Source organism: Salvia hispanica, chromosome 5, assembly GCF_023119035.1.
Source record: "Salvia hispanica cultivar TCC Black 2014 chromosome 5, UniMelb_Shisp_WGS_1.0, whole genome shotgun sequence".
Taxonomy (NCBI): domain Eukaryota; kingdom Viridiplantae; phylum Streptophyta; class Magnoliopsida; order Lamiales; family Lamiaceae; genus Salvia; species Salvia hispanica.
Genome location: NC_062969.1, coordinates 31537757 through 31551663, shown reverse-complemented (window position 1 = coordinate 31551663; position 13907 = coordinate 31537757). Strand labels below are relative to the sequence as shown.

The following is a 13907-nucleotide window of genomic DNA, read 5'->3' as shown; positions in this document are numbered from 1 at the left end:
TTTTTGAACTTACTTTTCTTCACATTTCTTAAAACTCGTGACGAGTCAAACTTGGACAATATTTCATGGACAAAGGGAGTATATACAAGTGGAACTCATATTCCTAACTTTCTTCCACCCACATTTCTTAAAATTCATGCCGAAAGGAAATGAGACTCCTATTCACGGAGGGAGTATAAAGGAAAGTGGGTGAGAGAAGATAGTGAAATGTGAGACCCATTTTTATATATTGATTTTATAATAGAATGTGGGTAGAATGAATTATTGGAAAGTGGGGTGTATTAGTGAACCGGGAACCCTAATAGGCGGGCAGGAAGTATCATAACTGATACTCCCTCCGTCCCACAAAGATTGTCCCACTTCGACCGGGCACAGGTTTTAAGAAATGTAATGGAAAGTGAGTTAGAAAAAGTTAGTAGAATGTGAGTCCTATTTTTATATATTAGTTTTATAATAAAATGCAAGCAGGAATGAGTTAGTGGAATATGAGATCCACTACTAAAAATGGTAAAAAGTGAAAGGGACAAACTTTATGGAACGGACCGAAATGAAAAAATGGGACAATCTTTGTAGGACGGAGGGAGTACTATTTTTTTTTCAACAGTGAATGAAACTCTCATACGAAAAGATTGATGAATCACCAAATAAAGTAAAATAAAGAATTAATTAAAAAACCTTCTCCAGAAATAAAATTTCAGATCGAAAATAAACATTAGATACGTGATTAAACTAATAGAGCAATTACTTACTAATTAGCAAAACTTCTTGAATATATTAGACAACGGTAACAGAGCTTGCCTATTTACACATTCTAGCTTATAGAAATTTCTCCAAAAGGTGTTGAGTTCTATGCCAATTTCCAAATCAACAAAATCAACTGAATATCAATGTTTCATCGTCACTCTGCTTTTAACCCATTTCCATGTTCACGCACAGAGAGAGGTTCCCAGATTTGCTATTTGATCGTTGGCAAGAGCACGTACCTCCGCAGCATTCTCAAGACCTCTTCTAATCGAAGTAATACTGGACAAATCAGTAGCAAGTGAAGTCAAGTTAGGACTCGAAAAATTGGAAGATTCTTCATAGTCCATGAATTCTGGCCCCAGCAATGAGCTGTCTCTTGAAGATGCTTCACAGCAGCCATGGCCACATCGCATTGGAATTAAAGGTTCATCAAATTTGCTATCAATAAACTTCAATATGTCGTATTCTGGTTGGACTAGAACCAGAGACCCCTGGCCTGGGACTGTCCTCGAGAATGTAGCCTCACGGATAGAAGAATTACAGGCAGTGAATGCTCCAACTTTATGAAAAGGATGAGAGCCCTTTTGATGGTCCCCTTCAGCAGAGTGAGAAATTGCTTCAGCAATGGATGGATTATATCTAGCACCAGAGCTTTTCGTAGTTCGAGCTACATCTTTAAACGGTTTCAGTTCATTCTCCATCATTGTTGACTCCACTGTCTCTGAGTATCTGAATGACTTCGAGACCCCATCAGATAAGAATGGTGGTGGTAGTTCGAGAGAACAGTTTGTAGGGGTCTCAGCTTCGTTTTCTGAATTCTTTGGCTGATTTTCCATTGACCATATGTCCATTTCTTCTGAGGGACTGAATAACGTGAGAGCCGGACCTGAAGAAGTTGCTTCAGATGATCCCATCGTAAACTCTGTAATGCAATTCTGGCCAGATTCTGGTCTTGATTTCAAATGCATACGCCTTAAAGTAGAATTCCAGTGGTTTTTAATAGCATTATCCGTTCTCCCGGGAAGAAGTTTCGCAATTGATGCCCATTTATTTCCATGTACTTTATGTGCTTCTAGAATTGCACGATCTTCTTCATCTGCGGGTATTAAACCACAAGTAACACTTTAGCATAAAAAGTATCACATCCAATCATCTTTAGTAAACTACATTTCATGGAAAATTTACAGCATGTGGCACAAAATCAGTACCTAATTACAAAGATCCACCAACTGGTTACCAACTTCCTCACACAAAAGAAATACTACTAAGATAAAAGAGATCCCAAATTAAATGCATATGCCCACCTACGTTTCGACCGAAACAGAAGACCATAAAAGTTGCAAGGAATGTATTTCATCCGAAATAGAACCAGAATATATTCAACATTAAATTCTTTGGGAAACTACATATTTTCTTTCAGGAAGGGAAAAGGAGAGACATACATTAGTTGTAAAACTACAAACAGTAATAGCAACTTATGACGTCATTTAACATGACAACAAAAGGTTAAGGTTACAAACTGTGTCATGATGAGATTTTTTGAAGATGAAGCATTTAGTAAACTTCAGCAGCATGGAATGGAACATTAGAGAATAGACTTTATATACACTTGGCCAGGCTACAGTACATTGATACTTTTTTTTTTGCTTACAATTGTAGAAAAATTAACAACAAATAAAAGGTTAAGGTTACGAATTGTGTCACAGTGATATTTGTTGAAGAAGAAGCAATTAGGATAGAATGGAACATAGCTCAATGGCGAGAGTCTTGAAGGTTAGTAGTAAGGGCATCCACAATGGGACGCCCTAAGCGACGCCCTATGCACCGCCACGTCAGCATTTTATCCTCTTCCTATTCCACCTGCAGTGGGGCGGACTATAGCCCGCCCTAAGCATTTCACTATTTTGTATTTATATTTTTATTATGTTTGCAAATGTAAATAAAAATAATAAACAAATAAAAATTACCTTTTACTATAGCCAGATAATCAAAATAGAGAGCTGAAGCAATTTCTAATACAGTAAATAGATCAAGAGAGTTTATACATAGTGCCAAATTTCAGAAGAAGTGCTTGGCATGAATTTCTTTGGGTTTATGATAATCAAATTTAAAACACCAAACAGGTTTGAGTATAAAGTCAGCAACTCTTCGGTGCATTTGAAATACACATTTTAAACAGCAATATTAAAAGATGGTAAAGAAAAGCATAAATTCTTTATGTGATAGAAATTAGGAAAAGGAAGCACCTGAAAAAAAATTACCAAGTTTTAACAAGAATCGTACTTCCTCCCCTTGAGATACAAACGCAACAACTTCTCATAGTCATAAGAATGATAACTAAGGTCACTACTTCCCTCCAATTCTATACTAGTAATTATTTGGTTGATTAAACCTTTTTCACAAGATAAACACTGTCATATTGACGAAAAGCTTTCAACAAAGAATATGAAGAATCACACAGGCCATAAAATCAAAAGAAAATTGGGACATTTCAAACTAGAAAAGGAGCTCTTGGAACAGTTTATTTGAATTGTTCCATGTCAGTTCTTCAACTAATTCGTCTAAACATTTTTTTGCATTGATCATGAAGACTGGGATCATCATTCATAATCATAGGGGAACTAAGACAACAAGCTCATAAAGCGCATTGAACAGTGTAAACGACTTTCAAAAACAGCTAATAGCTATAGGATTATTAACCATAAAGAAGATTGAAGAATTAAACAAAATTCAAAAACAACATAATCATTATTGCAGTGGAGCGACCGCAACTATCAGAAATAAGAAATAACTAGATAAATACTCAATTCAATTAACCCCAAACCAGAAAACACGATTTTCTAATTTTCATTTTCGTCTCCACGATATAAAAAAAGAAAAATAGAAAAGAGATGCAAACAAACTCGTCTACAGGATTAACCATAAAGATGATTGAAGAATTAAACAAAATTCAAAAACAGCATAATCATAATCATAATTGCAGTGGAGTGATCGCAACCATCAGAATACTCAATTCAATCAACAGCAAACCAGAACATACGATTTCCTAATTTTCATTTTCGTCTCCACAATATAAAAAGAGAAACAAACGGAGAGTGAGCAGCAAAATTTTACCAGTAAACGGCTTTCGCGTGAGGGAGGGGTTGAGCTGATTGCACCAGCGGAGGCGGCACGACTTCCCAGACCTCCCGGGAATTCCGGCGGTGATCAAGCTCCAATTCCTCGGACCAAACTTATTCACGAGCTCCGTCAAAACCGCGTCCTCCGCCGCCGACCACGGCCCCCGAACCTTGGCCCTGCCATTTTCCGAATCACCTGCTTCGACACCTACCTCCATCGTCTCCGTTACCTCCTCAACCCACTCACCTTCCATTCATTAATACTCGAAATTGTGCGCTGGAAACCGTCTGGACTAGCCTGAAGAGTGCTCAGAAAGGCGTGTAACAGAAAAGGGGTGTTTTGGGAAACGAGGAAAATGAAAATGGAATCTGCATTACCGCGATTTTCATCTAAATGACATATCTGTCCTCGAAGTGATATCTATCTTGTTAGGGATTAATTCGGTGGGTGTGCAGTTGGGGGTAGTAAAGTAAATGTCTCCATCGTGGGGTCCACTAGAGTAACAACCCTCAAACAACTTTCAAAATTGCTTTTTTTTTAAAATTTTTTTGGAGAATATGTCTCTTTAAAATTACCAAAAGAAGGATGGGTTAACCTTTTTTAATTATGGAGAATATGTCTTTTTAAAACTACCATATGTTATATTACACCCTTCCTTAATCGGAAATAGGTCTCATTCAAATAATTTATATTCAATTATGTAAAATATTATTTTTCTTTTTTACATTTTTTTTATTTATGAGCCCACCATTTAGTGTTATACTTCATCTATTTTTTTATTTTACGTCCTCTCTTATATTACCAATTACGTATTTAAATTCATGTTATCTTCAATTAACCTAAAACTATGAGACGGATGGAGTATTAATTACTCATTTTATCTCTTAAAAATAAATTAGTTTTATCATTTTGGGTCATCTCTTGAAATTAGACTAATTCTAACTAAGAAAATTTTTCTTTCTCTAATAAGACGGGTCTCATTCTTCATTAACAATACTTCAATCACTTTTTTTTTCCGTCTCTTATTTAAATTATTACACACTAAAAATGTGTTTTTAAAAATTTTCTATTATTAAGGGACGAGGGAGTATATTTTTTTGATAAGAAAGATGAGATATAACAAGATTTGTTAAATAAGATAAGAAATGCGGGCTTCGTGTCAAGATAAGCTCGGATGAAGGTTTTTTCGTTGTTGTTTGGTAGACAAGAAATTATCTAGATTTTGTATTAATAAATCATAATAAATGAGTTAGAAATGCTATCCGACCAAATTTGTGAGATACATATCTTTGTATTTTAAGGAAAAATTTGCGAGCTCGGATGGGCCATAGAGAAAACCACGGGCTGGCATAATAGTTAACTATGATATCAAACACTTAGAAATAGTCATATAAGTATCTATATCTAGGCATTACTAACTTATCAAACGGGCCCTAAGTTTTCTACTCTCTTTGTCCTTACTGAGTCATTTTTTTGGCAAAAAACAAACATATTTCATATCTCTTAGTTCGCCTCTCTTACTTGATTCTCTCTCCATTTCTCTACTTTTTTTTCTTTTTTTATTTTATTCTCTTTCCATTTAACTCACTTTTAATACAATTTCTTAATTCTTGTTGATACGAGTACATGCCAGCGAGAGGAGCAGAGGCCTGAGGCGCCAGCCACGAGCGAGGAGGACGGGTTAGAAGACCATGAGCACGGCGTAGAAGCGGAGGAACAGCCGGCTCGAGGAAGAACAACGGAGAGGAAGCAGCGACCGCGACGACAGAGGCGAACGCCGCCGCGATACAAAGACTTCGTGTTGCACTAGCGGAGCAAGAAGACAAATAGTTAGTTTTATATTGAGTTGTTATTTCATTTCTCTTACCGTAATTGTTTTGCCTTTAAAGAACATTATTTAATTTAGTTGAGTCGCGCGAATAATAAGCTTCGTTGTTGGTTCTTTTCCGGGATGTTTAAGAGAGTCGAACCAACCCTAGGGTCCTTAGTATTATAAATAGGGAATAATTATTTATTAATAAAACAGACAAAAATTATCCCTAAGCTTATATTCTTTTCCTTGTTTTCGGTCAAACCCTAATTAGGGCTTGAATTTGGTTGCTCGAAGAAGTTCTCTTCCGCGAACGGACTGTGATTACTATTGTTATGAGTAGAATCGTAACACTTGTACCCAAAAAAGTCTTTGCTACAGAGGGGGTATTTATTTTACCTCATTGGACGCATATTAAATTATACTCCCTCGTTTCCACCGAAGATGATCCACTTTCCTTTTTAATTTATCACAACCAAAATGGCTTACTTAATATAAAAACACATTTATCTCTACTTTATTCATCTCTCTTGCTTTGATCTCTCCACTTAATAGACAAAATAAAACAGCTTAAAATCCAGTGCCGCCAGGGCGGAGCTAGAAATTTGTAGGGAGAGGGGCAAATTTACATATGATGAAATTTTAAGAATTTGAGGAGGGGCATTTAGTAGGAAATTGAAAGAAATAAATGGTAAAATATACAAAATATACATGAATATGAAATTATGAGGTGGGGAGATTGCCCCTCTTCTAATTAGTGTAGATCTGCCCCAGAGTGCCGCTCAAGGAATGAGTCATCTTCCTTGGGACGGATAGAATATATATTACTACCTCTGCCCCTTATAAATAGAAACTATTTCTGTTTTAGTCCGTCCTTTAGGTTATTTCCAACTCTTTACACCAAACTTAAACATGTCGAACTTAAAGGTAATTTTACTCCAAACATTTAATACAAACTCAACTTTTACAATGTTTTTTAGTTTATGTATCACAAAATTTTGCAGTAGCTACGGTAAATTTATTTCTCTGTCTACAAAAAGTATCTCATTTAATGGAAGTTTCTCTATAATACTATATTCATTTTTTCTTACTTTTCATACTCTATCCACTTTTTTTCTTTATTTTTCTTACATTACTTATTTTTTCTCATTCTCTCTTACTCCCTCCGTTCCGATTAAGTTGAGTCAAAATTTCTTGCCACGGAGATTGAAAAATTGTGTTGAAAAATTGGAGAGAAGAATAAAATAGAAAAAATAAAGAAGGGGTAAAGTAGATGATGGAATAAAGTAAGAGTGATTGAATGTTATGATTTTTGTCAAAAAAGGAAATGAATAAACTTAGTTAGAACATCCCAAAATGGAATATAACTCAACTTAGTTAGGACATCCCAAAATGGTATATAACTCAACTTAGTTGGGACGGAGGGAGTACTTACTATTCCCCCCATCCCACTTTAGGAGTCCCGGTTTACTACTTTTGGGTGTCCCACTTTAGGAGTCCCGGTTGGAATATTCCATAATTGGTAATAGGCCCCACAATCCACTCACCTTTTTCCACTCACATTTTATTATAAAACTAATATATAAAACTAGGACCCACATTCCACTATCTTTTTTCACCAACTTTCCTTTGTATTTCTTAAAACATGTGCCGAACTCAACCGGAACTCCTAAAGTAGGTCGAAGGGATTAATTTTTAATTGAAACTCGTGCATTCCAAAAATAAGACTATTTTTTTGGATAGAGGAAGTATATTTTATTTCTTTATTTATTTGTTACTATATTGTGATTCATTTTTTCCATATATCCTTTAGGAGTAATTTTACACTCTCTCTGTCCCATTAAATATGCAATGTTTGTTTTTATGCACTTGTTTTGGAAAAATTATACTAATAAATAATAAAAATGGTGAAAAAATAAAGTAAGAGCGAGAATAATGTAGAGAAGAGAATCCCCTTTACATAATTCTTTTTTTTCTTTATTTTTTCTCCACTTTAATTATTATTACTACCTCCGTCCACCAAAATTTGTCCCACTTTAACCCAACACGGGTTTTAAGAAATGTAATGGAAAGTGAGTTGAAAAAGTTAGTGGAGTGTGGATCCTATTTTTATATCTTAGTTTTATAATAAAATGTGAGTAGGAATAAGTTAGTTGAATATGTGGTCCACTACCAAAAATGGTAAAAGTGAAATGAGATAAATTTTGGAAGACGGAGAGAAATGAAAATATGAGAAAAATTTTTAGAGTATCATTTTTTCAAAACATATGTGAAAAAGCAAACGTTTTATATTTAATGAGACTGAAAAAATATTATATATTTGGATTATAAATAATTTATTATTAAATTAATATATAATTTATTATAATTTTCACTATATTTTTAAAATCCGTGCCATGGCCGAAGCTACTTTGAGCGTTGATTAAAAAATTAAGTAGATCCATTCTTGAATAAAGAGCCATGGGTCACGGACTGGGCAAAAAATTAGAATTCAGAGTTATTCACCTCAATAAATTTATACATCGTGAATCGGTGGTTGTTTATCTTTGCTAAAGTCTAGTCCTGCAATACTCACAAACAGATAAAAATGAGCTCGAAACAAGGAACATATCTGCCACCGCATGTGTTAATCTTCCCTTTTCCAGCTCAAGGCCATCTCAACTCCATGCTCAATCTAGCCCAACTCTTCTGTTTAGCCGACTTCCACGTCACCTTCATAGTCTCCGATTTCAATCACTCTCGCCTCCTCCGCCACAGCACCGTCCCCGCCACCTTCTCCCGCTACCCGGGATTCCAGTTCCGAACCCTCCCCGACGGCCTTCCCGACGACCACCCCCGCGCCGGCGAGAGAGTCATGGATATCACATCCTCCGTCGAACAAGTCACCGTTCCGCTTTTCAAGAAAATGATGGTCTTAGAAAATTTCTTGGCTTCCGATTCCCGGAGACCGGTTACCTGCTTCGTTGCCGATGGGCTGATGAGCTTCGCAGCCGACTTTGCCCAAGAGAATGAGATTCCATACATTTATTTCCGGACTGCTACGGCCTCCTACTTTTGGGCTCTTTTCTGCTTTCCTCAGCTCCTTCAAGCTCAACAAATTCCTTTCCAAGGTACCCCGCTGTATTTCTATATGAAGTGTAGATATTTATGATTATTTATGTGATCTACTAATTTAATAGTCTACTCGTCTCATTCAAGAGATCAGAGATCGACTTTACCTTTTTAGTTTTTCTCACTCATGAAGTCCATTTTAAAATATTAAAAAAAAATTATACATAAAGAGAAAAAAAGGTAATTTTCTAATATCTTAAAATGGGTGGTGTGATTATTTTTCTACGTTTTACGTGTAAGATAATTTTGTACTTAATAATTATGGAAGAAGATTAAATATATAAATACATAGAATGATAAATCATTCTTGTGTATAGAAATATTATATGCATGTATACATTGTATTTTGTTATACATGGAATGTGGAGAAATTTTCTATACAAATTAAATAGTGTGTTGTTATATTTGGAGACTTTTCATTGTATATATATCTAGTTAGAAGTATATTATACTCCCTCCGTCCCAAGATAAGTGACCTACTTCTTTTGGGCACGGGATTTAAGGAATGCTATTTAAATAAGTTAAAGTGGAGAGAGTAAAATATGAGAGAGGGAAAAGTAGAGGAAAGAAGAGAGAATAAAGTAGGTGGAGAATAAAGTAAGAGAGATGACTTTTTGCTAAAAATGGAAATAGGTCACTTATAGTGGGACACCCCAAAAAGGAATACAAGTCACTTATCTTGGGACGGAGGGAGTATATATTTTCATTTGTTAAACATTTATTGGAAGGACATACCAAATAGGATTATCACCTTGGTATTCCATGAGTAGGTAATTTTTCTCGGTTATGGTAAAGAGTATCTCATTTCTATTAACCAAACGCTAAAAAAAGAATACGGGACGATTTCCTGACTCTAGAATAATAAAACAACATCATGAATCTGAATCTAAGTACGCTTCCGCTTTATATTTGTCGATCATATTCAAAATGTACTACTATGATTTAGGTGAATCATAAATTTAATTCCAACACTATAATCTACTACAACTAGTGTATTAAATTGCTTGCATATTTTGCAGGAAAATCGATGGATGGATTAGTTGAAAACATACCGGGAATGGAAGGTTTTCTCCGGCGCCGTGACCTACCAAAGTTTTACCGCGTAGACGACGTAAACGACTCAATTCTCGGGAAAGTAGTAACTGTGTCAAGACAAATCGTGAGGGCACAAGCGGCCATATTCAACACATGTGAAGATCTAGAAGGGTTGATAGTTGCACAGATACAAAAGCATGTGCCAAGAGTTTTCTCCATCGGTCCTATCCACGAGCAAACGAAAACCAGACTAACAAAGAAGAACGAGGAGGCCTCGATTAGCAGAACGAGCCTATGGGCAGAAGACCAGAGCTGCATCCATTGGTTAGACACGCAACCACCTAAATCTGTCGTCTATGTGAGCTTTGGGAGCATAACACTTGTGACGAGAGAGCAAGTGCTAGAGTTCTGGCATGGCTTGCTCAACAGTTGCCAGAGATTCTTGTGGGTCATGAGGCCGGATATGGTGGCCGGAAAGGATGGAATTCCAAAAGATTTAATTGAACGTAGTAAAGAAAAAGGTTTGGTGGTGGAGTGGGCGCCGCAGGAGGAGGTTCTCAACCACCCTGCTGTAGGAGGATTCCTGACACACAGTGGATGGAACTCGACTCTCGAGAGCATTGCTGCAGGAGTGCCTATGGTATGTTGGCCTTATTTTGGTGATCAAATGATAAATAGTAGGTTTGTGAGTGACATTTGGAAGATTGGATTGGATATCAAAGATACTTGTGATAGATTGATTATTGAGAAGGCCATTAGGGATTTGATGGAAGTCAGAAAAGAAGAGTTTTTAGAAAGGGCAGGAAATATGGCTAAACTTGTGAAGAAGTCAGTTAGTGAAGAGGGATCGTCGTATAAAAATCTTGAATGTCTAATTCAGTATATCAAGTCCTTGCTTCTTTGATAAGAATTGAGAATATCAATCTAAGGTGTTTTTGTTGTTTGTATGTTTTTATTTCTGCAAAAATAATGTATAATCATTTTGCAAAATGAGATAACATGAAAAATCAACTTGTCACAACGTGCATAAGTTTGAAATACACATTTACCATAATAGATGTCACACTTTCTTTTTTAGTTTGTCCCACAAAAGATGTCACATTTCCTTTTTTAGAAAAAGTTCTCTCTCGCATTAATATAAATAAACTATTTTCTCTTTCCACCTAACACATAAAACATCTCCTAAAATCCCATGTCATTCTCCAACTATGCCATATATTATGGGACAGAGAGAGTACTATTTTTGTTCAATTGTTTCTATCGATTCAAAGATGTTGTAAATTTGATATATTGCGTAAGGGCATCCACAATGGGCGGGAGAATAGCCCGCCAGATGCATCCTCCGCCCTATCGTCCACCAGTGTAGGTGGGCGAACGATGCAACGTGCGTTTTTTTTTTCTACAAATATACTCCCTCCGTTTCTTAATAGTTGAGTCATTTTTCCATTTAGGAAAGTTTCTTCATAGTTGAGTTATTTCTAAATATGGTAACCTTTTTCTCTTTCTTACTTTACTCTCTCTTACTTTATTCTCTCTACTTTATTCACTTTATACTCTCTACCTTTTTCTCCATCTTACTTTTTTATCTATTTATTTAACACACTCAATATACCTTTCTAAAACTCCGTGCCGAAAAGTTTCGCCTCAACTATGGCGAAACGGAGGGAGTAACTCTTTTTCATTCATTTTTCACACTACTCTTTCTTTCCCCAACTCAATTCTCTCTCACTCTATCAAAATGAATCTCGACGGTGACCTCACTTCCTCGGAGAGCGTTACTCAAGCCTTAGCTTGGACCCTATTCGATTGCGTGAATAGGGTTGTGGTTGATTGCTTGGCCGAAATGGATCGTGAATGGGTGGAGCAAGTCTCAAGTCCAAACCGTCGTCGAACCTCTGTCCACCGCGAGCATAACATAACTCCACCAATATCTGTTGGCAAACTATTTTGCCGATGAAGCTCGGTGGGGTGACGGTTTTTCACCGCCGATTAAGAATGCGGCGGGATCTTTTTCTCCGCATTGTTCACACATTGGAGGCATGCGACATATACTTCTAGTATCGACCTGATGGCATATGCAGACCTGGACTGACGGCGTTGTAGAAATGCACAGTTACGCTCAATCAGTTGGCCTACGGTACCATATCAGGCATGTTCGACGAGTATCTTTACGGCAAACGGACGCTAGCATCATGTGGGGTATTACTTAGCCGACAACATAAACCCTAGATGGCCTATTTTTGTGAAGACGATCACCTGCCCAATGGATCCGAAGAAAACTTTATTTGCTTAACGGTAGGAGGCTACACGAAAGGATGTGGAGCATGTAGTTGGTATGCTCCAAGCACGTTGGGAAATAGTGAAAGATCCAACTCTTTTCTTGTACAAGGAAGTTATCACCGATGTCATGGATGCATGTAGAGATGCCCAAGGTTTTCGGTTCGGGCGGTTAACCGCGGAACCGTAACCGGCGGTTCGAACTAGAACTGTGAGATTTAAATCGAACCGAAACCGTCACTTTTGGAACCGTGGTTCGGTTTAGGTTCCAAAATTCCGGAACCGAAACGGTGCCACATCGGAACCGTGAAAAACTGCCGAAACCGCGAAAAACCGCCGGAACAGTGAAAAACCGCCATAAAATGCCGGAAAACCGGCGGTTCCGGACCGTAACAGTAACCGTGTGAAATACCCTCGCGCTTCGGTTCCGGTTCAACAATTTTCAAAACCAGAACCGGCTGTTACGAACCGTAACCACCAGTTCCGGAACCGTGGCCATCTCTAGATGCGTGTAGGTTCCGGAACCGTGGGCATCTCTAGATGCGTGTAGAGGTGAGAAAAAAAATCGAAAACCTAATATCCGGACCGAACCAAACCAAAATTTTGATATTCGGGTCGGTTTTTTTGGTATTTTAACGATTCGGTTCGGTTTTAAAAATAGAAAAAATTTGGTTTTTCGGTTCGGTTCGATTCGGGCGAAAAAAACCAAAAAACCGAATTATATTTTTAATATATACTCCCTCTGTCCCAGTTTAAGAGTCACATTTTGTCATAAAAGTCCGTCTCCCAGTTTAAGAGTCACATTTAGAATTTTCCATATTTGGTCATACAATTTTACCCCATTGTTCCAAAAAATTACATCAAAATGTAATTATCTACATTAAAATAAACCAAAATAAAAATAAAAAACCAAAAAGTCAAAAAGGGACCCACCTTCAACCAACTCACTTCATTTATTACACACTCCACCATCTCACTTCATTAATTACACACTCCACCAATTTCTTAAAACTCGTGCCATAACTAAATGACACTCATAATGTGGGACGGAGGGAGTATTATATATAGTTATTCTATTAATTTAATATATTATATCATATATATAATATATATTCTTTTAATATATTTTATATAATATGTAGTGTATATATTCTATTAATTTTATATAATATATATTTATATTCTATTAGTATAATAAAATAAAATAAATTGTATATATATATATACATAGGGGTGCGTTAAAATGACAACACTCTTAAAATGACACTTGTGACACCACGCTAAACTGCAATATTATCGAAGGTGTTTGTCATTTTAACACAATTTTTAGTATATATATATATATATATATAAATATTACTTCCCGTCCCAACTAAGATGACACATTTCGTTTTTTGGTAACTTTCTCTCTCCAATTAATACACTCAATCACTTTTTCTCACTCCTATTAAAATATCCATCTTTCTTCATCTCTCTACTTTAATACCTACACCCACCTTCTCTCCCTCCAATTAAATACTTTTACCAATAACTCCTAAAATCCCGTGCCGGCTAAGCAATGTGTCATCTTAGCCGGGACGGAGGGAGTAATATATAGTACTCCCTCCGTTTCTTCATAGTTGAGGCGGAACTTTTCGGCACAGAGTTTTAGAAATGAATGTTGGGTGTGTTAAATAAATAGATAAAAAAGTAAGAGAGAGAAGAAGATAGAGAGAATAAAGTATACAGGTGAATAAAGTAGAGAGAATAAAGTAAGAGAGAGTAAAGTAAGAAAGAGAAAAAAGTTACCATACATGGAAATGACTCAACT

At 36.4% G+C, this 13907-nt stretch overlaps 2 protein-coding genes across 2 annotated transcripts; one reads left to right on the top strand and one right to left on the bottom strand.

The window, feature by feature from the left end:
* Positions 1-724: 724 nt before the first annotated feature.
* Positions 725-4231, bottom strand: LOC125186083 (transcription factor MYB1-like). Its single transcript, XM_048082396.1, has 2 exons — positions 3859-4231; positions 725-1840 (listed from the first exon to the last, which is right to left on the bottom strand). The coding sequence occupies exons 1-2, from the start codon at positions 4115-4117 to the stop codon at positions 927-929; spliced, it is 1173 nt and encodes a 390-aa protein (XP_047938353.1). The 5' UTR covers positions 4118-4231; the 3' UTR covers positions 725-926.
* A 3975-nt stretch (positions 4232-8206) lies between these two features.
* LOC125187299 (7-deoxyloganetic acid glucosyl transferase-like) lies at positions 8207-10767 on the top strand. The gene is made up of 2 exons (XM_048083863.1): positions 8207-8784; positions 9805-10767. Exons 1-2 carry the CDS (start codon positions 8262-8264, stop codon positions 10722-10724), a joined length of 1443 nt encoding a protein of 480 aa, XP_047939820.1. The 5' UTR covers positions 8207-8261; the 3' UTR covers positions 10725-10767.
* Positions 10768-13907: the final 3140 nt, after the last annotated feature.

Excerpts from the sequence above, each read along its gene's own strand:
- LOC125186083 (XM_048082396.1), bottom strand. The coding sequence starts at position 4,117 with ATGGAAGGTGAGTGGGTTGAGGAGGTAACGGAGACGATGGAGGTAGGT. Across the intron at positions 1,841-3,858 it reads CACGCGAAAGCCGTTTACTG|ATGAAGAAGATCGTGCAATT; the intron begins GTAAAATTTTGC and ends TAATACCCGCAG.
- LOC125187299 (XM_048083863.1), top strand. The coding sequence starts at position 8,262 with ATGAGCTCGAAACAAGGAACATATCTGCCACCGCATGTGTTAATCTTC. Across the intron at positions 8,785-9,804 it reads TCAACAAATTCCTTTCCAAG|GAAAATCGATGGATGGATTA; the intron begins GTACCCCGCTGT and ends CATATTTTGCAG.